Below are 27,686 nucleotides of genomic sequence, written 5' to 3' on the forward strand. Positions count from 1 at the left end.
CCAGGAGAGGCCTAAAACTACACATTGTTCTATAAGGAGCCACTTCCTTATTTTCAATGTCTATATCTCTTCTACTGAAATTAAAAAAAATGTTTGTTTTTGTTACTCATAGCCTTTTAAAATCTGTAATGAGGGAGTTTTTCACAATTCAGTCTGTCCAGTTAAATGCTTTTGTAAAGTCCACGCAATACCCTGTTTGTTTATAGAGGTCTCCAGTGTTTGCATTACCTAATGATAAACACAGTCACATTTTTATGCAGACATTAGTGTTAGAGACCTCCCTAAGGACCATTAGTCAGAAAGATAATATTTTATTGTTGCACAAGTAAAATATTGGTATGACTCTTCTTGTTATTCCTTCTTCTTCTTATTCCTTGCATATGTGATGTCAAGGTAAAAAATAGTATTGCCATAGTTATCTATATCACTCCCTCATAGAGCATTGAAGAAAGTATGTTGATTGTTAGAAAATGAATAAAGCAGAGAATATTTTGGATTTCCTTCACACAAAGTACAGCCATAAAATAAAAAACTTGTGAAAATATAACTGGTCTCCTTCTAAGAGATGTTATTCTTGCAGTGGTTTGGAAATCTGGTCACCATGGAATGGTGGAATGATCTTTGGCTCAATGAAGGATTTGCAAAGTTTATGGAATTTTTATCAGTCAGGGTAACCCACCCAGAACTGAAAGTTGTAAGTATTATTTTTCTTTATTTCAAAGAAAAATATTATAACAATAAACTAGTTCTTAAAATATGCTGATTATGATTAGATCTTAGAAGTTGTTATAATTATTATCAACAAGTTGGACCTGTAAGAAAAAGTTACATTTTATACCAATTTTATGCAAAAAGGATTAATAATCACTTTATGAAGCCATTTGTGACTGAGCAACACCAGGATATTGGTCCAAATTTCTCTTGAAAATATAAAGTCATTATAAAGAGTTTAAACAAGTTAATTCCTTCTCTTGTCTAACCTTCATTTTATTTTTTTGAATTGAATATTCTGTGTTTCAGTGTACTCTCATACCTATATAACATGCCATGCTCTCATATATTTGAGCGTTAAGGACTGAAGGACCATAAAAAGAGTTTGCTTCCAAAACCAACCCTTCTAAAGTCTACTTGTACTGTAAAAACTTGTATTTCAAGGCAAAGCAGGGCACATGGGACCCCTGTGTGGTGTTTTGGATTTAAGTTTCTTGTAGAAGTTAAAACAAATCAGCTAAAACAATCTGAAGTACAAAAAAGTGTTAAACAACAGTCCAATCAAAACATTTATTTTAAAACAGCTAAAACATGTTTGTTAAAAAGTGTTATAGGTTCAGCATTCCTTATGCTGAATTCTAAAATTCAGAATACTCAAAAATCCAAAACAGTCCACATTGATGGCTGAGATAGTGACACCTTTACTTTTGGATGGGTCAGTGTGCTCAATCTTTTGTTCATGCACAAAATTATTTCAAATATTATATATAAAATTATCACCAGACCATCTGTATAATAAGGTATATATGAAATATAAATTAATTTTGTGTTTAGAATTGAATCCAAGATAACTTCATTATGTATGCTTGTGTAAACAAGTACTGTATTCTTGAATCCAAAAGATCTGGAATCCAAAATACTTCTAGTACCAAACATTTTAGATAAAGGATACTCAGACTGTACAGAGTAAAAATAGTACACCCATTGCACAATTGTCCATCCCTATCTATTTTTAAAAAAGAAAAGTTTTGCCTGTCAGGTAAAAGAGAACAGGAGGCTTCCTTTGGAAAGGAGTTGCCTTCCTAATTCACGCTCCACATTGGGAAGATTTAGATACAGAGGAGTCAGGTTTCCATGAATAGGGCTACTTTGGACAGTGATCTCTAAAAGTCTGTGGAGCTGGGGGCAGAAGCAGTTGAGGGAGCTACTCCCCACCTGGAGGTGGCAGATGATGAGGGTGCACTGCCATCCTCTGAAGATCATCAAAGAGATAAGGAGAGGTTACATTGACTCAGTGGATGTTAAATAAGGGATTGACTCATTGAGCAACTGATGTCTTCAGACAGCTGCCCATAAACTCCCCATCAGCTGTTTGGCATTTAATAAGAGCAAACTGTAAATATAAATATGTTGATATCTGATTTAATGTTTTCAAAAAGATAACCATATTATTTGTTGTTTAAGCAGTATGTTGTTCTAGCAGTATGTTTGATCTAAGACTAAATCAGTTATGCTGCTAGTTTCTTTTTCCTGCCTCTCCCCTTTCACACCTTTCCCTGCTTTAGCAAGTAATTCAAAATAAATCTAAAAACTTTTAAAGGAATATTTCAACTTTTTTCTTTTAATAGGAAGATTATTTTTTAAACAAATATTTTGAAGCCATGGAAGTAGATGCTCTAAATTCTTCACATCCAATATCTACTCCTGTTGAAGAGCCATCTCAGATTCTAGAAATGTTTGATGATGTTTCCTATGATAAGGTAAAGGAATTTTTTTGTGAGGTCTCATCTGGGTTTTATTGCTCTTATGTAAAAAAAACAAAAAACCTTTGCTTTTATTTACCAACCACACCCTTTGCCATTTTATCTCCATTTTACACTCCATTTCATTCCCCATTCCCTTGCATTTTATTCTCCCATAGACTACTGAGTATTTGGAGTCCTCGCTGAATTTTTGGAAAGGAGTGTGGATTACTCCTTGATATTTTATATTTCTGCCTTCTTGTTCCATTCTCTTGTGTTTAAATGGCACTGTCTGAGTAACAAAAGCATGACACTTATTCTTGTGTATAGACTTAATGTATAAGTCAAATGCAAGTTTTATGCCCAAAATTATGGATTTTGATTTGACCCTTACATCTTTTGAGGATCATTCCACAGAAAAGGGAAAACACCTTAACTCTTTAAAGGATACCTCTTGACCATCATCAAAAGGCTAGAAGCGGTGTCATGACCGAGAGAGTAGAGGGGGTCATTGCTTGTTTTAGGTTCTTCAAGGATGGACTAAACCCTTACCTTTTGCTATTCTACTCACTGGTTCCTTTTTTGAGTAAGCGTAAAGATACAGTATTTACAATTGCCCATGTATAAGTCAACCCTTTTTTGGGCGTTTTTAACTTATACATGAGTACATACAGTAATTCTGAATATATAAACCAATGTAAGAATATATTTGGATAAAAAACATTGTGACAGTTTCAAGGTACTCAGGTGGGTTTTTTGCAGTTGTAATTTCAGTTAGGTCACCAAAATCATTTTACTGCTTTTTGATATCATCAAATTTAAATTCAACAGAAGTTTGCAGATTAGAATTTCATTTTTGTTTCTCTCTAATATACCGTATATGCTTTCCTTGGTTCTGGTGAGATGTATATGAATTCAGACTCCCATTGGCTCCATTGTGGTAGAGATTAGGGATCCATAGTTTTTACCTTACTGCTATCATTGACAGCACATTATTTGTTTATTTTAATGTACAAAAATACAAAAGGAGTGAAGTTTTCACACATTCACATAGTTTACTTTTCCACAACCTGTAACAGATTTCATTGACATTGTTATTGCTTCATGTGCATAAGATACTGAACACTATGAAGCACAGAGGTTAAGAAAACAAAAGTATCCTGGCACTTGTTAGTTGAATAAGTTTCCACCCACTGAGTCAGTACTTGGTAGAAACAACTTTGGCAGTAATTACATCTGGATTATGCTATTTTAGGCTGTTTTTTATATCTTATATATGAAGAATGCTACTTAATTGTATTTTAATTTATAGAAACAAAGATGTTTTGAATGAACCTAAAAATGAGAAAACAAAGCTTAGAAACTTTCTAGCTGGAGCAGAAAACAATGACATATTTTTAATTCAGACTTGTGATTAATAGATTTTCAAAAATTAATTTCATAAACTACATTGTTTAATTCCTTTTTTCAGGGAGCTTGTATTCTGAACATGTTACAGGATTACCTCAGTCCAGAGGTGTTTAAGGCTGGACTTGTGAAATACTTGTCGAAATTCAGCTATCAAAATACACAAAACAAAGATCTGTGGAACAGTTTGTCAGATGCAAGTATTACTTATTCTCTTACAAACTGCCAAGTCAGCAATCATCTTAAAAGTGTTACCAACTGAAACTGCTATTTGGAACAGCAGTACTTGTTCAAGTTGTGAAGTATTGGGTAACTCTGTTTAATTTTATCCTGTGAATGTTTTAGGGCTGCTCTATGGATGCTGCTGCTGCTGGAGTTTGTGCAAGCAACAAGGAAACAATCTCAAGCTCTGTAAGCTTGTGTTTTATTCCATGTTTGTATTTAGAAGCCTGTAAATATTTCTCCAAAGTGTTAGAAATTCTTTTCACTAATAAAGGTGGACAGCACTTGATATCTGATAGTTAGGAATATATTCTTGAATCCTAAAATAACAAGGGAAGTTGTCAGTGCTATAATGTCAGGTTAACAGAGAAGTTTTCATACTTGCAGATGAAAAGAGGAGAGGATATTCATGACACTGCGGTTTGCAGTAGTTCATTTATGCAGAAGCAAAATATGCTTTCTGTTTTTCCTCTATATTTGGCTATTTTTTTAAAACTGTAATTCAGAGGAAATAAGAAATAATACCATTTTCCCTAGTTTAATTCTGTATGAGGTTAGGTGGACAAAGAAAAAGAGAATTCCAGAAGAAAAAGAGAATGTATCCATGATATCGTTTAACTGTTTTAGGAGGCTAAACTATATAAAGTGTTTATTAAATGTTCTCTTGCCATATATTAAAAACACCATATTCTAGTTGAGATTATTCTTTCCTTGTGAAAAGTCACACAAATATAATCTGTTTGTTTAACCTCTAACGTTGTTTGTTAAGCAGTGTTTATTTCCTTTTGTATTTGTGACCATGATATGTAGCACTGGACAAAAAGTGCTATCAATGATGTAACAGCAATAATGAACACTTGGACTCTACAAAAAGGATATCCATTAGTCACTGTGACAGTAAAAGGAAGGAACGTCCATCTGCAACAGGAACACTATATGAAGAGCTCTAATTTTGCTTCACCCAAAGGGTAATGCTGAAGGAACAAGTGAACTTCATATTTTAAAGTCTAGACATAAATTTCTGACTAAGAACACAATCCAGAATTGGCAAGGATCAGCAGAGTTGACAGTAGAGCCAGCTGAAGCTTTGTTGAATCCAAAGCATTCCCAGCCTAGAGATATTAGTTAAAAAGCATTACTTTACCCCTTCCCCAAGTGTAGTATAGTGGCTTAAGTGTTGGAATGGGACTATGAGAGATCTTTGACAAATCAGTCTCAAGAAAGAAACTGAAAGAGATTGTGTGTGATAGGGTCACCTTAGAGGCATTACGAGTCAGAAATGACTTGTAGTTACACAAGAACAGTAATAGCAAAGTTTAACATGATGTTAACATTGTGGCTGCCCCTGACCTGGTGGAAGTTTGGATCTGGAGTAACTTCTCTAGCTTCACTACTCCACCTATTTTGGCCTTCTACTAGCAAATCTCACCCAGTAGAGTAGTTATCCTGGCATTTCTGCTAGCAACAACCTTGTCTTCATAACCAGAGGTATTTTGAGTTACAATTCCCTGTTACTCTTCATGACTAATGAAATGATTTTTTTTGTTTCTCACTAACCATCTATGATGTTCACAGTAACTATTTAACTTAATAATGTTGACTCATCTTTCTTTTGTTTTAGGAATCTGTGGCATATTCCATTAACATATATTACCAGTAAATCAAATGTTATTCAAAGGTTTTTGCTGACAACAAGAACAGGTGTGTGAGATCTAATTCACATTGAAAGGTAGACAGCAATGTTTTCAAACAATAAAATGCATAACAATGTTATTATCAAATATTTTAAGAAGTAGAAAGCGTCCAGAGCTGCAATGTCCTTTTCTTCAGCCATTGAAAACAAAATTGATCTCCTAGTCACAGCTATTTAATAGAAGACTCTAAGGCAGACCTCTTCAGCCTGTGGCCTCCAGTGTTTTGGATTTCAGGTCTCAGAATTCCTGACCATTGAACAAGCTGGCCATGGCTTCTGGAAATTAGAGGTCCAAACACCTGGAGAGCTGCAGGTCGAAGAGGCCTGCTCTAAGGTCACAAGGATGCCAGAAGTTGAGATTAACATTTGTAGACAGATGTAGACAATGATGCTAGACATTTAGGTGGTTGGGTGGGTTTGTTTTTGTTTCGTGTTTTTTGCTAGTATAGAAAAAGTCATTGACATGCTACTGTCCATAATGTTTTATTTATAGATTATATCATACTCCCAGAAGAAGTGGAATGGATAAAATTTAATGTAGGAATGAATGGTTATTATATTGTGCACTATGGTGAAGATGGATGGGATGCTCTGATTCGTCTTCTAAAAGAAAACCATAAAATACTCAGCAGTAATGATAGGGCCAGCCTTATCAACAGCGCATTCCAATTGGTGAGGTAAGGAATGATGAGCACAACTATATGACTAAATAGATAGCAAACTTCATTGTTTTGTAGGATGGCCCAATGCAACAAACAAATAATGGAAACCAGAGCTTTCCAGAGACATAACTCCACAAATAGTGGAAGAATTATTTCTTCTTCCTAGGATTAGAAACCCATTGTGTGTTAGTATTTGTCCTTTAAAGATTTCTTTTCCTGTGTGTAGTAGCCCTTTGCAGATACTAGTTCCATTTTCACCAGCATCATACTTGTGTCTCTGTTAAGACAGAGGGTTTTCGCCCTATAATAGACCCCACAAATCCCCCTATCAGTGTCTCAACCAAAATTCTGGTTTACTTTGAGAACAATTTTTGCATTTAAACCATGTAGAGTGCTGAATATATGCAAATATATGCAAATATAATTGCACCCCCACAAGCTCCCCAGAGCCCCATATTATCTTCAAAATCATACATTTTCTTCCTCAGTCCCTCTCAAAATAGTGAGCAGGAAGAGGTGTGATGTCATTTCCAGTCATCATTGTGAAAGGGACTGCAGAGGAAGTGGAGTTGAGGGGATTATTCCCTGGCCCCTAAGAATTTGCCCATCCTGCCTTAGAAATTGTACTTGTAAGCATAGGCACTACAAGAAGCTTGTAGCCTGTTTGCATATCCTAATCTATTTGTTTTGAATGGCATCAATAAATATACATCTGTTGACATAGTTCATTGTCCTAAGCAACACTGGGCACTATATTATCATAATGTATATTTTGAGAACATAATTATTCACTGAATATACATTTTTGATGTATACAGAATGCATATCCCATATCCAAAATGCTTGAGGCCAGAAGTGTTTTGGATTTTGGCATTTTTGGAATACCTGAGTTTTCATATATAATGTCTACAATATGAAATTAATATTTTCTATATACCCCCTACAAACATCCTGAAGATATTTTTTATAATTTTGTGTCCAAAACAACATTTATGTATATTGAACTATCAGATGGCAGTGATGTCACTGTTTCAGCCACCTGTGTGGACAATCTTGGATTATTTTGAATTTTGGAATGCTGGAAAAGAGATGTTCACATTGTATTATTAAATAGAAAATTCTTTACATAGGAATGGATCAGTCACTTAAAACATTTTATATGCTTAATGCTTCCTGTTCTCCACAGTGCTGGAAAGCTGTCCATTACCAAAGCTCTTGATTTAACATTATACCTAAAACATGAATCAGAAAATATCCCTGTGCATCAAGGATTGGATGAACTTATTCCTTTGTACAAACTGCTGGAGAAGAGGGATATGAATGAGACTGAACATCAGTTAAAGGTAAATTGGAGGGAAAGTCCAGGTAGTAGTGGCATTTGCAGGCTGTCCACTCACATATTTAATCCTGGAGACAGAAGCTAACAAAAGGAGCAACCATCTGTTGTAGAATCAGTGGGGAATTATGTAAGCATTTTTATATAACATGCAGAGGAGACAGTATGTAGAGCCACTTAATAGGTGGACTCCAATGGAAGTGGTTACAAAAAACAACAAAAATATATGTGGGGAAGGAAATTGTATTGTTGAAGGAAATTGTATTGTTGAGCAAAGTATAGTCTCATATCTTATTGATATTGAGCAGGAATGTAGAAAACTGTGGGCTTTATTGCACATAGACACACAGGGATAGATTCAGAATTGCCCATCTGTGACCAAAAGGCACTTTTCAGTTCATGAATGGGATTCCAATCTGGTTGATTTAGCTGGCAGAGAGGTGAAACAATTTTTTTTTGCAAATTTATACTTTCTTTTGAAACTTGTAGCATTCTGGGAGCACATGATCAGAAGGCGTATGAGGCTTCTGGGGTACGAGGAAACAATCCTTTTCTCCCTGTCCCTGAAAATACTCTGTGTAACTAGTCAATATTAATAAAATTGTTGAAACAATATATTACAAATAGATTATTCTTTTCTGAGAATCTTTTAGTCCAGTAACATAAACACGTGACAAAGATAATATGGTTTAATACAACAAAGAGCTGTGATAAAGCAATAGAATGTAGGTATGTGAAGCAGATGAGAACAGCCGAGGATCCTGTTTCTCTAAGGCAGTGTTCTCTCCACCCGCACTCAACCCATAAGGCACATTCTGCCAGTTACCATTTCCTACCATGCTTTTATACATTCCTTGTCACCCAGGGTACTTTGAAAATACAAAGCTGACTCTTGGTTAGGTTTATCTGGTAAATTTCCAATCACAGCAAACTGACATGTGCAATAAAACTTGGTCATAACACATTGTGTAAAGAACTTACAAAATAAGAAATTAAATGTGTTTCAGACTAGTATTCAGGCTGAAGTGACAGCTAATTAGTACATGAAACACATGGTAAAGCAGGTATTCTATACATATACAGGCTGTACCAATAGTTTCAGTAAAGGGATCAGATGGTTCCTTGTGTTAATGCAGGTCTTTTTGCTGTTGTAAATAGAAGATTTTTTGTCTGGGAAAAATGTCTGTTTTTGCACTTGATGTGTCAGGTACTGTCTCTTTATAGTTTTTTTAATGAACTAGCAATGACAGCAGTTCTCAGACTGGTATCTTTTATTATTTATGCAAGATAGAGGAAGAAAATAACTATTGTAGGCAACAAACTGTAAGGCTGTAAGGCGTGCATAGCGTCTGCAAATAATAGACCAGTGGAGCTGTTTCGGGTGGTCAGGGAACTCCTCCACCCTCATGAGGGGGGGAGGCCCCTGACCACCTGGCAGCCTGATGCAGCAAGTTTTGTGATGACCCATGGGCCTTGTAGTCCTGCACAGGACATTGTAATTCCTGATGAAGATGAAAACTTGGGTTTTTTACCTTCCCAGTCTGAACTGGATTCCTCTCAGCCAGATCCTTCCCAGGCAGATCTGGGAACCTTGCACCTGCAAGAAAGTTGTCTCCCAGAAGTATGTCAAACAAGCCCAGAGCCTACTTCTCCCGTATTCTTGCGCCGGGAGTTTTGTAAACAACAGAGAAGTTTGGATTCAGCTTCGCGCAGGAGTGCGAGGATTGCAGCTAAGAATGTGGCCAATTAAGACTGCTTCTCGTGAGAATCTTTGGGGAGTCTCACATCTGGTCTCAGAGTTAGCTTTCGGTTCTGATTCCCAGAGAACTGCTTCGGCGGGAAAGCTAGACTCTATTTAGGTGTTTTACCCGCGTAGTAACTTCGCGGAGTCAATTCGTCAGCCTACGGAGCGGGTCGTGTCTGGACAGCGCGCTCCGATTCAAGCCTCGCTCTCGCTCAAGCCTTGCCTTGCTATCCAGCCTTCGCCTTGCTTCCCAGCCTTTGTTTACCTACGGACTTTGCCTTGTTTCCCAGAACCAATCCTTGCCTTGTACCACGGATTTTACCAAGTTATCCCACGGACCTTGTTCTTGTTCCTAGTTACCTTGTTCCACGTTCAAGCCTTGTTTCAAGTATCAAGTTATTTCCTAGCCTCGCTCAAGTTTCATGGACTAAAGGACCTTGTCATCTCCCCTCACTTTGCTTGGCAAAGTGAGTGTTTCGGTTATTGGATTACAACTTTGGACCTTAATATTTCTTATTGGACATTGCTTTTTTGGACTAATTCTGACCTTTCCTGAAAGGTCTAATTCTGGACTATTTTCTACACTTGTTTTTATTAACTTTATATATTCCTACAATAAAGATATTAGATAGATTCTGGCCTCTGTGTATGGTTATTGGTGCTCTGCAGCCTGGGTCGTGACAGTTTGACTCCGCCACCCTAAGCACCAATTAACCTCGGCCAGAATGTCTACCGGAGTCGTACCTGGGCCGAGCGGCCAGCCGATTACCTACACCATCGACAAGGAAGAGGTGGACCGAATCCGTGATAAGCTCAATGCACAGGATGGAGAAATAAGGGGTTTGAAGGAACGCGGTGTTCGTCTTCCGGCCATGGCGTTGCCAACCAAGTTTACTGGAGAAGCTTCTAAGGTTCATGTCTTCCGTCGCCAATGTCAAGCTTATCTGGAGGCCCGTGCTGCCGAGTTTCCCCAAGAAGACATCAAAGTGGCATGGGTTTACAGTCTTCTAGACGGGCCAGCGGCCAGCTGGGCGACGGCACTGTTCGACCAAACCTCTCCACACCTAAGATCAGCGCAACACTTCTTGGACCACCTCAAGGAGACTTGGGGAATCGAGGACAATTTGGAGGCAGCCGGTCACAAACTCCGTCGCCTTTTCCAAGGAGACAGACCTATGTCTCAGTATATAGCCGAGTTCCGAGTGCTGGCCCACAACACCGGCTGGAACGATGTAGCCCTCAGGGGACAATTCCGGGAGGGTCTCAACATTGAAATGCTGGAAGAAATCTCCAAGGTGGATCCTCCCCAGACCCTCGAGGCACTCATTGATCAATGTTTACGGGCTGAAGTCATGATTGCCAACAGGAAACAGTGGGTTCGAGGCCAGGGCAGTAGAGCCGGGGCAAAACCCCCCGCTCCCGCCAGCGTTCAGCCACGTCCGGTGTGGAGACCCCCACCGCCAACCCCATACCCCAGAGGAGGCGAGGAGGTGCCGATGCAGTTGGGCAATGTGCGTCCCAGACTAGATGCCGCCGAGAAGGCCCGTCGTCAACGCTTAAACCTCTGCTGGTACTGTGGGAACGGGGGCCACTTCGCCAGAGAGTGCCCAGCCAAAGGGAAGCCTGCCGCCCGTCTTGCGGCGGCGTCCTCCACGGAGACGAAGGCGTCTGAGCCGACTGGCACACAGCCGGCGGGGGAAGCCAACGACCGGGTGTAGAGAGGCTCGCCAACCCGGTCAAAAAATCCATCCAAGAGCCGCCAACCGGGGTCCTGTTCCTTCTCGTGGTCACATTATGGTCAGCAAAAAGGGGACCCGTCATGATCCACGCCATGATAGACTCTGGAGCTACCAACAATTTCATCGATAGAGAGTATGCCGACTCTCTGGGATTACAATATCATGATTTCAAGAATGCCCGTGTGGTGCAAGCCATAGACGGCCGTCCCCTCAAGACGGGCCCCGTAAGTCAGTGGTCGGAACCCACCAGGATGTGGATAAGGGAACATATGGAAGAGATTTCCTTCTTTGTTACCGAGGTCCCCCATTTCCCTGTGATTTTGGGAATTCCATGGCTGACTCTCCACGACCCTAACATCTCCTGGTCCAACAGAGAACTGCAGTTTGCTTCACCGTACTGCCAAAACCATTGCCTCGTAGCCAAGGTATGCCATGCCACAGACACCGAGCCCATCATCACCTTGCCAAAGAAGTACTCCGAGTATTGGGATGTATTCAATGAGAAAGAAGCCGAAAAATTACCCCCACATAGACCTTATGACTGTGCCATTGACTTGGTGGAGGGGGCCCCGATCCCGCGAGGGCATCTCTACTCCCTGACTGAACCAGAGCAAGAAGCTCTCAGGGAATTCCTAGAGACAAACCTTCGCAAGGGATTCATCAGACCCTCTCAATCCCCAGCCGCCTCCCCAGTGATGTTTGTGAAGAAGAAGTCAGGGGAACTACGCTTGGTGGTGGACTACAGAGCATTGAACAATATCACCAAGCGGAACAGCTATCCCCTGCCCTTAATCTCGGATCTACTGGATCGGCTTCGAGGAGCCAAGGTTTACACCAAGCTGGATCTTCGGGGGGCTTACAACTTAGTTCGCATCAGGGAAGGGGACGAGTGGAAGACCGCCTTCCAGACCAAATTCGGATTATTCGAGTCCCGAGTTATGAATTTCGGTTTATGCGGAGCCCCCGCAACGTTCCAGCATTTTGTCAATGACATTTTTCAGGACTATCTAGACAGGTTCTTGATAATCTACCTGGACGATTTTTTGGTGTTTTCCAGATCACAATCAGAACATGAGAACCACGTCAAAATGGTGTTACAACGATTGCGGGATCATGGACTTTATGCCAAGCTGGAAAAATGCGCTTTTGATCTACAAGAGGTAGATTTCCTTGGTTACCGCATCTCGCCTCTAGGGCTTTCCATGGATCCAGCCAAAGTTTCAGCAGTATTGGAATGGCGGGCGCCAACTAACAAGAAAGAGGTGCAGCGTTTCTTGGGGTTCGCGAACTACTACCGCAAGTTCATTCCAGATTTTGCCCGCTGGTCCGACCCCATCACTAGCTGCATCCGTGGAAAGCAGCCTTTCCGCTGGACTGATCAAGCAGAGAAAGGGTTCCAGCAACTAAAGAAACTATTCACCTCCCAGCCAATTCTACAGCACCCAAATCCTGGAACCCCTTTTGTGGTGCAAGCGGACGCCTCTGATGTGGCAATTGGGGCTGTACTCTTACAACCGGTGGGAGATCACCTCCACCCCTGTGCCTTTTATTCTCGTCAACTAACCACACCAGAGAGGAATTACACCATTTGGGAAAAAGAACTACTGGCCATAAAGGCAGCCTTTGAAACTTGGAGACATTGGCTAGAAGGGGCCAAATTTCCCATTGAAGTCCACACTGATCATCGTAATCTAGAACATCTAAGAACTGCCCGCAAACTAAATCAGAGGCAGCAACGTTGGGCTTTATTCTTTGAACGTTTCAACTTCCAGATCCATTATGTGACCCCAGCCCAAACCAAGCAAGCAGACGCCCTGTCACGTAAACCGGAATACGCTGCAGGACGCAAGGAGACCTTTGAATCCCAACTGCTACAACCTGAGAACTTTGCCACGCTCACGGTGGGGAACACCAAATCCATTCCCATTGGTTCAACTTCCCCTACTCCAGGACCCATCTGTGCTCAAGAAATCAGGGCTAGTCAGCAAGCAGATGCCTGGGCGCAGGACCAACTTCGCCAAGGTCTGCATTTCCCCTTTTCGCTTAAAGATGGGCTGCTCTGCTATAGAAATCATGTTTATATCCCACCCGGACCGGGCAGGGAAAAAGCGCTTCGTCTGTGTCATGACTGCAAACCAGCAGGACACTTCGGACTATTTAAAACTATGCATTTGATCCTAAGGGATTTTTGGTGGCCCAAGATCCGCAAGGATGTGGAAAAATATGTCAACACCTGCCCAGTATGCCAGCGCTCCAAGATACGAAGGGAGAAGCCCTCAGGGCTTTTACACCCCCTTCCTACCCCATCTCGCCCATGGGAAATAATTTCTGCGGATTTCATCACTGACCTACCACCTTCCTGTGGATTCACCACGATCTTAGTGGTGGTGGACCTATTCACCAAGTTAGCCCATTTCATTCCCTGCGAAGGCCTCCCCACGGCCAAGGAAACTGCGGATCTATTTCTTCAACATGTTTTCAGACTACATGGATTGCCCAAGAGTTTAGTCACAGACCGTGGATCTCAATTCACCTCTCGTTTTTGGAAGGCACTACAAAAACTATTGGGCATAGACTCTCGCTTATCTTCAGCTCATCATCCCCAAACAGATGGGCAAACGGAGCGCACCAATGCCACTTTGGAGCAGTATCTTCGCTGTTATGTAAACTATCAACAGGACAATTGGGCTTCTCTGTTACCACTGTCTGAGTTTGCCTACAACAATGGAGTTCAAGCTTCTACAAAAGAAACGCCGTTCTTTGCAAACTACGGCTTCCATCCACGTTTCTTCCCCCCTGTCATTGAAACTTCAGAGGTTCCCGCAGCAGAGGATTGGCTGCAGGAACTCACAGCGGTGCAACAACTTTTGCTCCAGCAACTGGACCAAGCCAAGGAGGACTATAAACGCCACGCTGACAAACATCGCCAGCCGGGCCCCGAAATCAAGGTAGGAGATCGGGTCTTCCTGTCCACTCGCTTTCTGCCCTCCCACCGCCCTTGCCGGAAGTTAGATGCCCGTTTCATTGGTCCCTATCCAGTGGTGGCGCAATTAAACCCCGTGACTTTCAAACTCCAACTTCCGCGTTCAATGCGCATTCACCCAGTGTTTCACCGTTCCCTGCTCCTTCCGGCGGATGGTGTGCGACCTGATACAGACCAACCGGCCCCCCTCCTGTTTTGATGAATGGGGAGGAGGAGTTCGAGGTTGAGGACATTTTGGATTCTCGCTTTCACCGCCGCCGCCTACAATATCTCATTGACTGGGTGGGTTTTGGCCCTGAGGAACGCTCTTGGGAAGACGCCTCCACAGTCCATGCTCCTGATCTAACCCGTCGCTTTCATCAGACCTATCCCACCAAACCACGACCTCGCGCCTCGGGGAGAGGGCCCCAGTTTGGGAGGGGCCTTGAGGAGGGGGATAGTGTGATGACCCATGGGCCTTGTAGTCCTGCACAGGACATTGTAATTCCTGATGAAGATGAAAACTTGGGTTTTTTACCTTCCCAGTCTGAACTGGATTCCTCTCAGCCAGATCCTTCCCAGGCAGATCTGGGAACCTTGCACCTGCAAGAAAGTTGTCTCCCAGAAGTATGTCAAACAAGCCCAGAGCCTACTTCTCCCGTATTCTTGCGCCGGGAGTTTTGTAAACAACAGAGAAGTTTGGATTCAGCTTCGCGCAGGAGTGCGAGGATTGCAGCTAAGAATGTGGCCAATTAAGACTGCTTCTCGTGAGAATCTTTGGGGAGTCTCACATCTGGTCTCAGAGTTAGCTTTCGGTTCTGATTCCCAGAGAACTGCTTCGGCGGGAAAGCTAGACTCTATTTAGGTGTTTTACCCGCGTAGTAACTTCGCGGAGTCAATTCGTCAGCCTACGGAGCGGGTCGTGTCTGGACAGCGCGCTCCGATTCAAGCCTCGCTCTCGCTCAAGCCTTGCCTTGCTATCCAGCCTTCGCCTTGCTTCCCAGCCTTTGTTTACCTACGGACTTTGCCTTGTTTCCCAGAACCAATCCTTGCCTTGTACCACGGATTTTACCAAGTTATCCCACGGACCTTGTTCTTGTTCCTAGTTACCTTGTTCCACGTTCAAGCCTTGTTTCAAGTATCAAGTTATTTCCTAGCCTCGCTCAAGTTTCATGGACTAAAGGACCTTGTCATCTCCCCTCACTTTGCTTGGCAAAGTGAGTGTTTCGGTTATTGGATTACAACTTTGGACCTTAATATTTCTTATTGGACATTGCTTTTTTGGACTAATTCTGACCTTTCCTGAAAGGTCTAATTCTGGACTATTTTCTACACTTGTTTTTATTAACTTTATATATTCCTACAATAAAGATATTAGATAGATTCTGGCCTCTGTGTATGGTTATTGGTGCTCTGCAGCCTGGGTCGTGACAAGTTTGCACATCGTTTTGCAGATAAAGTTGTTCAGGTACGTTCCAACTTGGACACCAGTATTGTTGCAGTACCAAGAAATGTAACTGAGGCACCTGTCTGTCTGGTTTTGATGAATTCGTTTCAACTTGTTCAGCCTGATGACGTTGACAAGGTTCTTGGAGCAGTAAGAGCGACCATTTGCGCTCTAGACCCTTGCCCATCCTGGCTCATTTAGCTGGCCAGCGGAGGGGGGGGGGGGCGGGTTGGCCAAGCGGTTCATGAGGATTATAAACGCATCCTTGGAACAGAGACATATTTCAGCTTGCCTTAAAAGAGCAATGGTATTATCTACTCTGAAGGCGGCGTCCCAGGATCCCACAGTACCAAACAACTACTGGCCAGTTTCCAACCTTCCATTCTTGGGCAAGGTTCTGGAGCGAGTGGTGGCCTCTCAGCTCTAGGGATTCTTGGATGAGACTGATTATCTAGACCCGTTGTAGTCTGGTTCTAGGCCTGTCCATGGTACGGAGATGGCTTTGGTCACCTTGGTGGATGACCACCACAGAGAGCTAGACAGGGGGAGTGTGTCCCTGTTGGTTCTCCTGGATATCTCAATGGCTTTCGATACCATCAACCATGGTATCCTTCTGGAATGGCTTTCAGGAATGGGTTTTGGAGGCATTGCTTTGCAGTGGCTCTTCTCCTTCCTGGAGGATCATACCCAGTTGGTGAAGCTGGGGGATGCCTGCTCGAACCCCTGGCCTTTGACCTGTGTGTTCCCGCAAGGCTCCATTATATCCCCCATTCTTTTTAACATCAACATGAAACGGCTGGGTGAGGTCATCTGGAGTTTTGGAGTTTGGTGCCATCTCTATGCGGATGATACTCAACTTTACTACTTCTTTCCACCAAACTCCAAGGAAGCCTCCCAGACCCTAAACCAGTGCCTAACAGCTGTGATGGACTATGAGGGCTAACAAGTTGAAGCTCAGTCCAGATAAGACAGATCCTCCTGGTCAGTCGTGGGACCGATCGGGATATTGGGTGGCAACCTGTGGTTGACGGGGTTACACTCCCCCCTGAGGGCACAGGTTCATAGCTTGTGGGTCCTCTTGGATTATCGCTGACGCTTGATGCTCAGGTGTCGGCAGTGGCCGGGAGGGCTTTTGAACAATTAAATCTTGTGCGCCAGCTGTGACCATATCTTGAGAAGTCTGACTTGGCCATGGTGGTCCACGCCCTGGTTACATCCAGACTGGATTACTGCAATACTCTCTACATGGGGTTGCCCTTAATGATGGCCCAGAAGCTCCAGCTGGTTCAGAGTTCAGCAGCCAGGCTCCTAACGAGCTAATTACAGGGAGCATACAACACCTCTGCTAAAGCAGCTCCACTGGCTGCCAATAAGCTGCCGGTCCCAATTCAAGGTGCAGGTGATTACCTATAAAGCCCTATAGAGCTCAGGCCAAGCCTATCTCCGTGATCACATCTTCCCTTATGCTCTAAGATCTTCCTGGGAGGCCCTCCTCTTGGTCCCACCGCCATCACAAGCATGGTTGGTGAGGACAAGGGAGAGGCCTTCTTGGTGGTGGCTCCCTGGCTCTGGAATGCCCTTCCCAGAAAGATCAAACAAGCCCCTCTATCCTCATTTCGTAAGGATCTGAAAACCTGGTGGCTTCAGCAGATCTTTGTGTAGAGCTCCCTTAGCCCTCCCAGCTATGCTCTCGCTTAGCACTTTACCCACTTCCTTGCCTACTCTATACTGTAGCACCTGACACGCCTAGCACCTTAAAGTTGGCCACTCCAATGCTGAATCCTGGTCACTGTATCTGGGTGTATTGATGGAGTTTTTGTCATTAGGTTTTAAATCTTCATTAACTGATTATATGTTTTATGCATTTATGTTCATGTGGTATTATGTCCTAATTGCTGTATGTTTTTAACTTATTGTATGTTTTCCATTGTATTGGAAACTGCCCTGAGTCCTTTGAGGAGATAGTTTTACTATTATTATGAAAAACAGCTCCTTTGTATGATTGGGATGTGTGTGCAAAGTGTTGTTCTTTGTGAAGTATTTATTGTATTTATGATATGTTGGCATTGAACTGCAATGAAGTCAAAGGTCCTCTGTGTGTGCATGTGTTTAACTTTAGTTAGAACTCTAAAACTCAAAGTGGATTTTTCTATAAGCCACTTTATATGATCAAATGCTTACTTAAACAATTTGTGACTCTAATGTGATTTTTCATTTTATCATTCAGTTCTCCTTCCTTATAACAATACTTGTTTGCAGAACTTATTTTAGTTCATATATTTTGGTATATATTTTTATCAATTGTACCATGACTTTTGATGGTATGCTTTTCTAGGCCAAGTTATTAATTTCACTGGGGCTTCCTGGGATACTTAGGACACTCCACTAATTTGTCTCTTTATGAATTCACTTTAGGGATACATTGTCAATCTGTTTAAAAACATGATTGACAAACAGTCTTGGGATGATGAAGGCACAATGTCAGAGCGAATACTTCGAAGCTCCCTTCTTATGTTTGCCTGTGTGCGCAGGTACCAACCATGTGTGGACAAAGCAAAAGAATACTTTATGAAATGGAAGCATTCCAATGGAACACTAAAGTAAGTATTTAACTTTTAGCATGTTAGAACAGCATCCTTAATCTTCACAAAATAAAGCATGTAGTGTAAAAGTGGCCTACAATGGACCCACCACCAGGAGTCTACCCTCGGCAGAAATCATACCCCGTCACAAGTGATTGCCTATATAGATTTAACTGAAAAAGGGGAGGTGATTTGAATACTTCCCTTGTCATTCTGTAGTGTTGATGTCTTAAGTGCATAGTAATTTACAGTTGCATCCATAGTTTTTTTTAAAAAAATTGATATGCACATCAGAATGTAATTTGAAGCCCAATTTGTTGCAGGTTGCCCAATGATATTAAGTTTGCTGTATATGCTGTTGGAGCACAGACAGATGTGGGCTGGGACTTCCTTTTCAGCAAATGCCAACTACCTGAGTTCAATACCGAAAAGCAATTGATTGAAACTGTCCTCAGCCTCAGCCAAAATAAAGAAAGGCTTCAGTGGTAAGTATAGTTGGTTTATAAGTCACAAATGTGTAGTCCATGATATGCATTGGATAGTGATTTAATAATTTTAATTCCATCTGTTATTAAATTTGCTTTATGTCTATGTAATTAGATTTTTCCTATTTTAACTAAAAATCTTAAAAGGGCCAGCAAGCAGCTGGCTAACCTAAGAATGGCCACTTGCCTTGTGGCAGTTGCCGTGTTCTTAAATTTCTAAGGGTACTACAGTTGATGGTTACATAAAATGTCAAATGCTAACTACTTTGCAGATGTGTAAAAAAAGCTGTTAAGACTTATTTCCAAGTAAGTAAGTATAGGTTTGCACTGTAGATCTTTTATCCACATTAGATTCTGTGTTAGGAAATCATATTTCTTTTTTTCAGCAAAGTGGTGTCTTTGGTTTTACATTAGGTTGATGCAACAAGGGCTGCAGGGTGATATTATAAAGACTCAAGATCTTCCTTATATTGTTGTAAGTGTTGGAAGGAATCCTGTAGGTTATCAATTAGCCTGGAAGTTTTTGAAGGACAATTGGCAGGCACTTGTAAAAAAGTAGGTACCTAATCTTAATATTCTTCCAGTATCTCTGTTCCTGTTTTTTCATTAAACCATGCTGATATTAATTTAATATACATATTACTGCTTTGTAGGTTTGACCTTGGTTCACATTCCATTGCACACATGATTACTGGAGTAACAAATAAATATTCAACAAAGGCTCAACTTGCTGATGTATGTATATGTTTCGTATTCTTAGTTACACGGTTCCATGATTTAATTTTAATTTGGGTCAAATATAGAATCAGATGCATATGGTTTATTTACTCTTTTCTCCCCTAAAATGTTATAATTAGTTTAGCTTGCCTAAAATAATAGCAATAGTAGAAAACAAATCAAGCATTAAAGTCTTAAAATCCCACACCGTCTCTTGAGATCCATGGATATAGGGAAGGATATAAGTATTCTAATAAATGACTGATTAATTGCTGACAGAAAAGGCCTGGATTTTATTCTTATTGAATCAGAGCTAGAATTTTGAGAAGCTGAGAATTTAATTAAATAAAAGTTAGATAAACACACTGAAGCAGAGTAGCATATATACTAGTTGCTGCAAGTCATTACTATTGCAAAAATGAGCCAAACCAGAGGTGAGGCATTTATAATTTGATGGACAAATGATCCAGAAATTAGAGGACTGTAATAAAAAACTACCACTGGGTTATCTTAAAGGTTCTTGGAGTAGATAAATGAGCAATACATTTTTGGTACTTCATGTGAACAATAAATAATGTGTAGTATCCTCCCTGTTTGGGATGTTTATTCTAAAAATCAGAAGTAAAAGAAAAGGCTGTTTGGGAATGCATTGGTTTATTAAAGAGCAGAGCATAAATGGAGACTGAGAGTTTATGACTTGCTGAAGGTCACCCAGTGGTTTTCCATGTCCAAGCAGGGATTTGAACGCTGGTCTCCAGAGTCACAGTTCCAATGTTCAAACCACTACACCATGTTGACTTTCAGATCCTACACCAATTAATGGTAATGATACAAAAATTTATTGTAGTATGTGTTTAACCCCACAGGTTAAAGAATACTTCAGCTCTTTGGACAAAAAAAGTTCTGAGCTCCGTGCTGTCCAACAAACAATAGAAACCATTGAAGAAAACATCAATTGGATGGATAAGAACCTTGAAAAAATCATCAAGTGGTTACAGATCAATAGCAGTGGGTTAAAGTCTGCTTGACTTGTTTTCAGGATTGATAAATGTAAGTTCTGAAAAAGACATAATACATGTTGTCTACAATGAGTTAATATAAAATTCTGAAAATAAACTTGTTGGATTGCTGAGTGGTAATATTTGAATGTACTCTAGTGACAAAAGTCTGAGCATATAAATCCATTTTCAAAGGCAAGAGAACTCTACTAACACCTTCTGTCTATATGACATTATGTATTTGCAACATTACTAAATTGTATCACTGCAACTGCCTTGGCACCTTGGAGTGGAGTTATCTATACACAAATTGCTCCTAAGCTTTAGTTGAGCTTATTGGTCATCACTATTTTAAAATACTTTTGCAGGAGTCCCTGATAAAGCAAAACAGAACTTACCAATATTTGACTTTGAAAGCAACATGGATTTCCATTCCAAATGAGACCTAGGTCTTATTTGGAGAAATTATTGGTGGCTTGTTATGAGCTGAAGCAATGGCTCACAGCCATAAAGATAACTGATGCTTTTGCTTTTGGTGGCAGCTTAGCATTATATGCCAAACTGAAAAAGCTAAGTCTTTTCTGTGACTTGCCAACCAACTACAAACGTTTGGGTTTATTGAACTAAATTGATTCAGTAAAACTTTAACCATTGTTTGTCCATAGTGTTTTATGTAAAGTAATTTAAAAGTACTGTAGAAGCAAAGTTTTGCCATCTCCTGCTCATGCTCACAAAATTTAGTGTTTATTTTGTATCTAAGATGAAATTAACTTGCTTGACATAGTCTGTAGCATTCATTCTTGCCTGTTTTACTTTTTTGGGAAAAGGTCACATTATAGCAGTGCAACATTTGCAGTTCTGTATATCTGCAAAAACTTAGAATGGGAGAAATTATTCAGGAGAAATTATAGTAAGGACTTTATTGTCTTTACTCTAAGACAGTGGTCCTCAACCTGTGGGTCCCCAGGTGTTTTGGCCTACAACTCCCAGAAATCCCAGCCAGATGTATATGGTTTATGTCCCCATTTAGTGTGCAATAAGTACTTCAATAGTGGAACCAAACCAGCATTGAAGTAAGAATTGCACATTGCTTTCTGCACCCTGTTGCCAATCTGCTGCCCACCTCTTATTCAATGTGCCCTACACTATTGATGGGGTCATTCCACTTTCAAAGTAATTAAAGAGAACAGGATTCTCTTCCTCTCCCACTCTCTTACTTTTAAGGCTATAATTTTTGGATTTAAAGTTTTATTAGAATTTTTAAAAACAGTTGGAATTGTAAAAAAAAATTAACTGAAAAAATTACAGAGCTTACAAATGTGCTTATGAGTTATGCAGAGATAGAAGTGTAGTTGTGCCAATGCAGACATATGTTTCCAGTCTGGAATTGCTTTGGGACGTCAACATTTTTTCAAAAGCTCAAATCTTGGCAGTTGGATACTTAGTTCCACATTTTCACAGACGGCAAAATAAATATGTGAAGAAGTTACTTGTCTAAAACCTTTCCCTGGAGCCTGGTAGACATGGTGCTGCAACCCAAGCTGAAAAATATTCCCACTTGAAACCAGATAACAATTGTTTTCCTCTCACATCTTACTTTAAGAAGGGTTGGGCATTCTTATCAAGATATCTGAAAGCCTCCCAAATTGTCCACATGGATGGTTGAGATAGTTACATCTTTGCTTTCTGATGATTCACTGTATACAAACCTTGTTTCATATACAGAATTATTAAAAGTATTCCATAAAATCACCTTCATGCTATGTGTATAAGGTGTATATGGAGCATAAATGAAATTTGTATTTAGACTTGGATCCCATTTCCAAGATATCTCATTGTGTAAGTAGTATATGCAAATACAGGCATTCCAAAATCTGGGAAAAAATGCAAAACACTTTTGATCCCAAACAGATCAGACAAAAGAATCTCAACCTATCTTAACTTTGTAATTACAGATTCAAGTGTGATTTAGGCTTGGATTACAATATTCATTATTTTAGACAGATATACAGGGTGTTTGAAAAAGAACTCTCTAGTTTTAATGTGTTTTAACTTTAAACTAGGGAGTTATTTTTCAAACACCCTGTATATAGCTTAACTCTGCGACAATATTAATATAATATTATTAAAAACTATTTTAACTAATTTATTTTTGCAAAGCTGGTGTAATCATGATGAAGAATTAGTGTTTTAATTGCATATTTTGAATTCTAAGAGGTATTTTATTCAGAGATACGTGTACCATAGGACTCATGTCAAGTATTGTAAACAAAGAATTGCAATTCTGCCTATATGTAAAGACCTGATCAAACAACTGCACATGCAACTGAGTTGGCTGGCTACTGGACTGGTTATGTTGTAACCTTGAGGAGGAATGGACAAAGCAGGGTCTGGATTTAAAGAAATGTGTATATCTTTTTAACAGAGAGAATTAACATTGCTCATACACAACTCTTCCAACAGTAATGATGTGTTAATGAAAACCCACAATTTCATTACAAGATAATACTTTCCAAAAACTTTATTAGTGTGACACAGAATTTCCATACAGACTGTCAAATACAGTGCTGTATTAATATAAATTGTAAAGGACAACTTGAATTCTGATTTTTCTAAAAGTGAAAGATGCAATCCATGGGGAACATCTCCCACTCTTCCTCCTTTTGAAACAAAACAAGAGCCATAGCGCAAAATGGCATGATCTTGTGATAACTCCAGTGCAGTTGAAAAGGGCTTGCACAGGTGATATTCTTGGTGGCCTGCATATCTGACAAAATGGTAGATAAAAAAGCTAGTTCAACCATTTTACCTAACAAGTAATATCACACCCCTCAAGTTAAGAAGGGTAATGCTATCAGAAGGGCAAAGCCTATCAGAATCTGGTACTTAGAGCCATAACCCCTCTCTCACTGCAAGAAATACAAAAGGAAACAAACAATACGTCAGGGAGTTTTGAGCAAGCCTTGCATCCAAATGAACTTCAAATCTGCTCCGCACATATATATCAGGAAAAAGCTGCTCTGTGTCTTCTGAATATGTCTTGTGGCTGAACTTGTGTACTATTTTGTCCATTAAAGAGTGTGCTAACCTGCATCTCCTCCAAATTTTATTATTTGGTAGTTCTGATGCACTATTATATCCTTACTGGAAGCTAGTAGCACCAAAGATGGTGACAGGAAGCACTGAAGTCTTTAAAAAGAAAATACTAATGGCACTGTGTATGTTCAATACTATATTGTTGGAAGAAAGTATAACTTCTAGGCTGTTTCTACTTCAAAGTCTTGCAAAATGGGTGCTCCCTTTACCATTCTCCCAAAGGAATACCCATTGACCTAAATAGGTAGATGATATATGAAAGTTCATTGCAATCCAGAATCTTTAAAGCAGGGTTGGACACCTAGAGACTTTTTGATATTGTTGAATTTCCAGCTTCCATCAGCTGCAGTCTCACAATGTCTGGAGGGCTATCAGTTGCCAACTGCTGCTTTAAATCAAGAATTATATTAAAATATATAGAGAAAAAGTGCACAAGCACTTATTTTGTGAACTCACCGAGATTTACAGGCACTATGTGAAGATTATGTGCAAAACTCTGCAGACTTTTTCAATTGCTATTAAATTTATAGGAAATACATTTCATACAAATATAAAGCATCCTTTCCCTCTCAGAACTGAAGAAAATTACAAAATAAGGACAGGAAAATAAATGACTAGAAAAAAGTTAGTTCATTCTCAAAAATAGCGAAAAGTGCATAGCATGCCAAAATATCCAGATACCACGATATAAAACCACTCAGGAGGCTATCTTGCTTCTGCAAAATAGTTTTTGTTCAAGTGCAGTTATCCATCACCAACATGAAGACTCTTTGCACTAGTGGAGAAAAGAAAGAGAAATTGAGACTTAGGTAGTTAAAAGAGCTTACTACATAGAATAGACTTCAATCAGGTGAAACTGAGAAAAGTTCCACATAATAACTGAAAATATTCAAGTAAAGCAGAAACAAATTTGATACATCTTGAACATGATATGATTGCTGAACTTGTGGCTCATTTCCTCAGAAGAATAAGTATTAAAGAGGTAAAGGTTTCTCCTGACGTTAAGTCCAGTCATGTCTGACTCTGGGGGTTGGTGCTCATCTCCATTTCTAAGCCAAAGAGCCGGCACAAAGACACCTCCAAGGTCATGTGGCCGGCATGACTGCATGGAGCACCGTTACCTTCCCGCCGGAGCGGTACCTATTGATCTACTCACATTGGCATGTTTTCGAACTGCTAGGTTGGCAGGAGCTGGAGCTAACAGCGGCCACTCACAAACAGCGGTTTGAACCTGGGACCTTTCGGTCTTCAGCTCAGTGCTTTAACGCACTTCGCCACCAGGGCTCTGATAGGTATTATCAGTGTACTATTGTGAAAAAGAAAAAGGAAATAATGTGCAGATGAACTATGCAACAGCAATGAATCCCGAAGAATGCGGAGGCTATCACTGTCTGCACATTCTTAAGGCAGGGACACAACCCAACATGGCCAGGAAGGATGACAGGTTCCTCGCTCCTTGTGTTTAGGATCCCTCTGTATGTCCATAGTGGCCTTTATTCTTTTTAATCATCTTAAGTATCAGGAATCTCATCAAACGAAATAAACTCCTAAATTGTAGGTCTAAAAAACTTGGCTTTTTGAAGATGTCATTTTTTTCTAAATTATTGCCATATCATGGATGTTTGTAAGCAGCTTAATAGTTCTTACCTGTTTAACTCTTTTTTTGTTTTTCAGATTTTGCACTGGAAGACTGCTCCTTTGCCTTAGAGGAATAAAACAACAAGATTACTAGCTGGAATTTTCAACTGATGTAATAAACACTGGATAAATAATTTTTAAAAAGAATTACTAAAAGCGTAACATGTGCGCATTTGTCAAGAATAAGGGAGTGAGAAGTGCAGCTTTTGACAGTGCCCAGTTATGTTACATAGAAAACCTAAAGTTAGCTACAGTTCTAATAGTTTATTTTTAATTGACTCATTTGTTGTGACATCCAGAGCAGTGATGCTGGATAGGTGTGTGTGTGTTTAAACTTAAATTCCATCTGCTCATGTTGTTAGCCATACTTAGCTAGAAGGGACAACAGCATGCGTCTTTTACCCCCCACCAAAAAGTACTAAGAGAAAGGAACAGTTTGGAAGGGAAGTATTCCCTCTATGACATCAAATACTGGATGTCAAATCCAATTTGAACTGGTACACTCGCCTAAGGTTACAAACACTTGAAAGTCAAATGATCTGCAAATACCAGCCATCCGAGATAAAATGTCCTTACATCATTCAATATCATCTCAGAAACAAAATCTGCATATGAGTAAAATGGCCTTAAACCTGAGTGGTTAACAATTTTCTCATCTAAATCAAGGGTAGATACCTGTGGTTCCGGATATTGTTCACCGATAACTACTATCACTTCTGAATATTTGCCAAGGCTGCCTCGAGCTGGAAGCCAAGAACAACTAAACAGTACTTGGTTCCACATCCCTGCTTGTTCCAGTTGACCACAACTGTGACGGGTCAACTGGAGCAGTAATAATCATATGAATTTAACATATAAAACTAAAAGAAGTCACATATTTGAACCTACAGCTGTAAGAACTGTAAGAAGATTAAAGTACCTATATACACATAGATAAGTCAACCTCATGTATAAGTACTGTTTTTGTGTCAGGAGCGACTTGAGAAACTGCAAGTCACTTCTGGTGTGAGAAAATTTGCTGTGTGCAAGGATGTTGCCCAGGGGACACCTGGATGTTTTTAACCATTTTTGTGGGAGGCTTCTCTCATATGGAGCTGAAGCTGATAGAGCTCATCCACATTCTCCCTGGGTTGGATTCGAACCGGCACCCTTCAGGTCAGCAACCCAACCTTCAAATCATCAGTCCTGCCGGCACAAGAGTTTAATCCACTGTGCCTCAGGGGGCTCTATATAAGTCCATGAAGAGAGAAAAGTTCCAGTGCTGTCTCGGGGGGGGGGGGCAGCAGTTCCTGGCCCCTGCCATTTCCCCAAAAAGGCCAGAAGCAGCACCACAGCAGATTGGATGGATTAAGCTCTCACCTTTTGCCACTCTATTCAGAGGAGGAGGATGACTTCATTTTGATAATTTAAGATACAATGCTTACATTGACTTGTAGTTAATGCAGTTTTTGGGTTGATTGTAACTTTTTTAAAGACTTATACATGAGCATAAACAGTAGATTGTTTCATTCCACAGTGAAACAACTAATACTGAATGAAAGGTACTAACATGCAAGCTGGTATATGATTACTGAGAACTGTTAAAAAGAGAAATGAATGAATGCAAGAGTAAATCAAGCCTGAACACTCCCTAGAATCCAAGATGACTAAACTGAGAAGGGAAGTCATAGGGAGGAGGGAGCAAGCTTGTTTTCTGCTGCCCTGCAGACTAGGACACGGAACAATGGCTTCAAACTACAGGAAAGGAGATTCCACCTGAACATCAGGAAGAACTTCCTCACTGTGAGGGCTGTTCGACAGTGGAACTCTCTCCCCCGGGCTGTGGTGGAGGCTCCTTCCTTGGAGGCTTTTAAGCAGAGGCTGGATGGCCATCTGTCGGGGGTGCTTTGAATGCGATTTCCTGCTTCTTGGCAGGGGGTTGGACTGGATGGCCCATGAGGTCTCTTCCAACTCTACTATTCTATGATTCTATGATTCTATGACTATCGTATTTTGGAAACATCATGAGAATACACAACTCACTAGAAAAGACAGTAATGGCAGTAGGAAAAGACTCCATTCCAGAAGAACAGGCTCAATCAGGGAACCTATGGCCCTGAGACAGCAAGACCTGAGCGGGGTTGTTGGCAGGGTGACTTGGAGGTCTCTCATTCATGAGAGTAACATAAGTCAAAGTCAACTTGACAGCAGTTAACAATATATACTGTATGGTTCCACCAGAAGAAAGTTAAAACCTTTTGCTCCTTACATTCATCTCCCTTTGATATGTATACAAGGTTCTGTGAGGAAGAGCTACTGTCCTATTGGTATTTCCATCTTTATCAAACTGCACACCAGCTTTGGGAATCACTGTCATTTTTTTTAATGGAGGACAAAATAATAGGTTCCCAAACTTGGGAATTTGAAGCAAGATACCCAAAAAATATCTGAGCTCATTAAATGTGACTGAACCAATCACGACCTGTACAATTTCATGCTTCTAATAAAAAACCTAACAATTCCTTA

General features: G+C 40.5%; 2 protein-coding genes across 8 annotated transcripts in view; one reads left to right on the forward strand and one right to left on the reverse strand.

The window, feature by feature from the left end:
- Nucleotides 1-27,686, forward strand: part of erap1 (endoplasmic reticulum aminopeptidase 1) — a 37,658-nt gene extending 9,972 nt beyond the window's left edge. For both annotated transcript variants that reach the window (XM_062972240.1, XM_008103068.3), the window contains exons 7-20: nucleotides 581-694; nucleotides 2,340-2,471; nucleotides 3,925-4,056; nucleotides 4,206-4,271; nucleotides 4,893-5,050; nucleotides 5,704-5,783; nucleotides 6,269-6,452; nucleotides 7,624-7,780; nucleotides 18,081-18,265; nucleotides 18,571-18,732; nucleotides 19,147-19,287; nucleotides 19,386-19,467; nucleotides 20,316-20,499; nucleotides 25,218-27,686. In XM_062972240.1, coding sequence (XP_062828310.1) covers nucleotides 581-694; nucleotides 2,340-2,471; nucleotides 3,925-4,056; nucleotides 4,206-4,271; nucleotides 4,893-5,050; nucleotides 5,704-5,783; nucleotides 6,269-6,452; nucleotides 7,624-7,780; nucleotides 18,081-18,265; nucleotides 18,571-18,732; nucleotides 19,147-19,287; nucleotides 19,386-19,467; nucleotides 20,316-20,477 — 1,755 coding nt within the window. In that variant the 3' untranslated portion in view covers nucleotides 20,478-20,499; nucleotides 25,218-27,686. The remainder of the gene's footprint in view (nucleotides 1-580; nucleotides 695-2,339; nucleotides 2,472-3,924; nucleotides 4,057-4,205; nucleotides 4,272-4,892; nucleotides 5,051-5,703; nucleotides 5,784-6,268; nucleotides 6,453-7,623; nucleotides 7,781-18,080; nucleotides 18,266-18,570; nucleotides 18,733-19,146; nucleotides 19,288-19,385; nucleotides 19,468-20,315; nucleotides 20,500-25,217) is intronic.
- cast (calpastatin) overlaps nucleotides 22,954-27,686 on the reverse strand; it is an 89,469-nt gene continuing 84,736 nt past the window's right edge. For all 6 annotated transcript variants that reach the window (XM_062972244.1, XM_062972241.1, XM_062972243.1 and 3 more), the window contains 2 exons: nucleotides 25,191-25,245; nucleotides 22,954-24,318 (listed from right to left, as the gene is read on the reverse strand). In XM_062972244.1, coding sequence (XP_062828314.1) covers nucleotides 25,195-25,245 — 51 coding nt within the window. In that variant the 3' untranslated portion in view covers nucleotides 22,954-24,318; nucleotides 25,191-25,194. The remainder of the gene's footprint in view (nucleotides 24,319-25,190; nucleotides 25,246-27,686) is intronic.

The sequence above is a fragment of the Anolis carolinensis genome, chromosome 2 (genome assembly GCF_035594765.1).
Source record: "Anolis carolinensis isolate JA03-04 chromosome 2, rAnoCar3.1.pri, whole genome shotgun sequence".
Taxonomy (NCBI): Eukaryota; Metazoa; Chordata; class Lepidosauria; order Squamata; family Dactyloidae; genus Anolis; species Anolis carolinensis.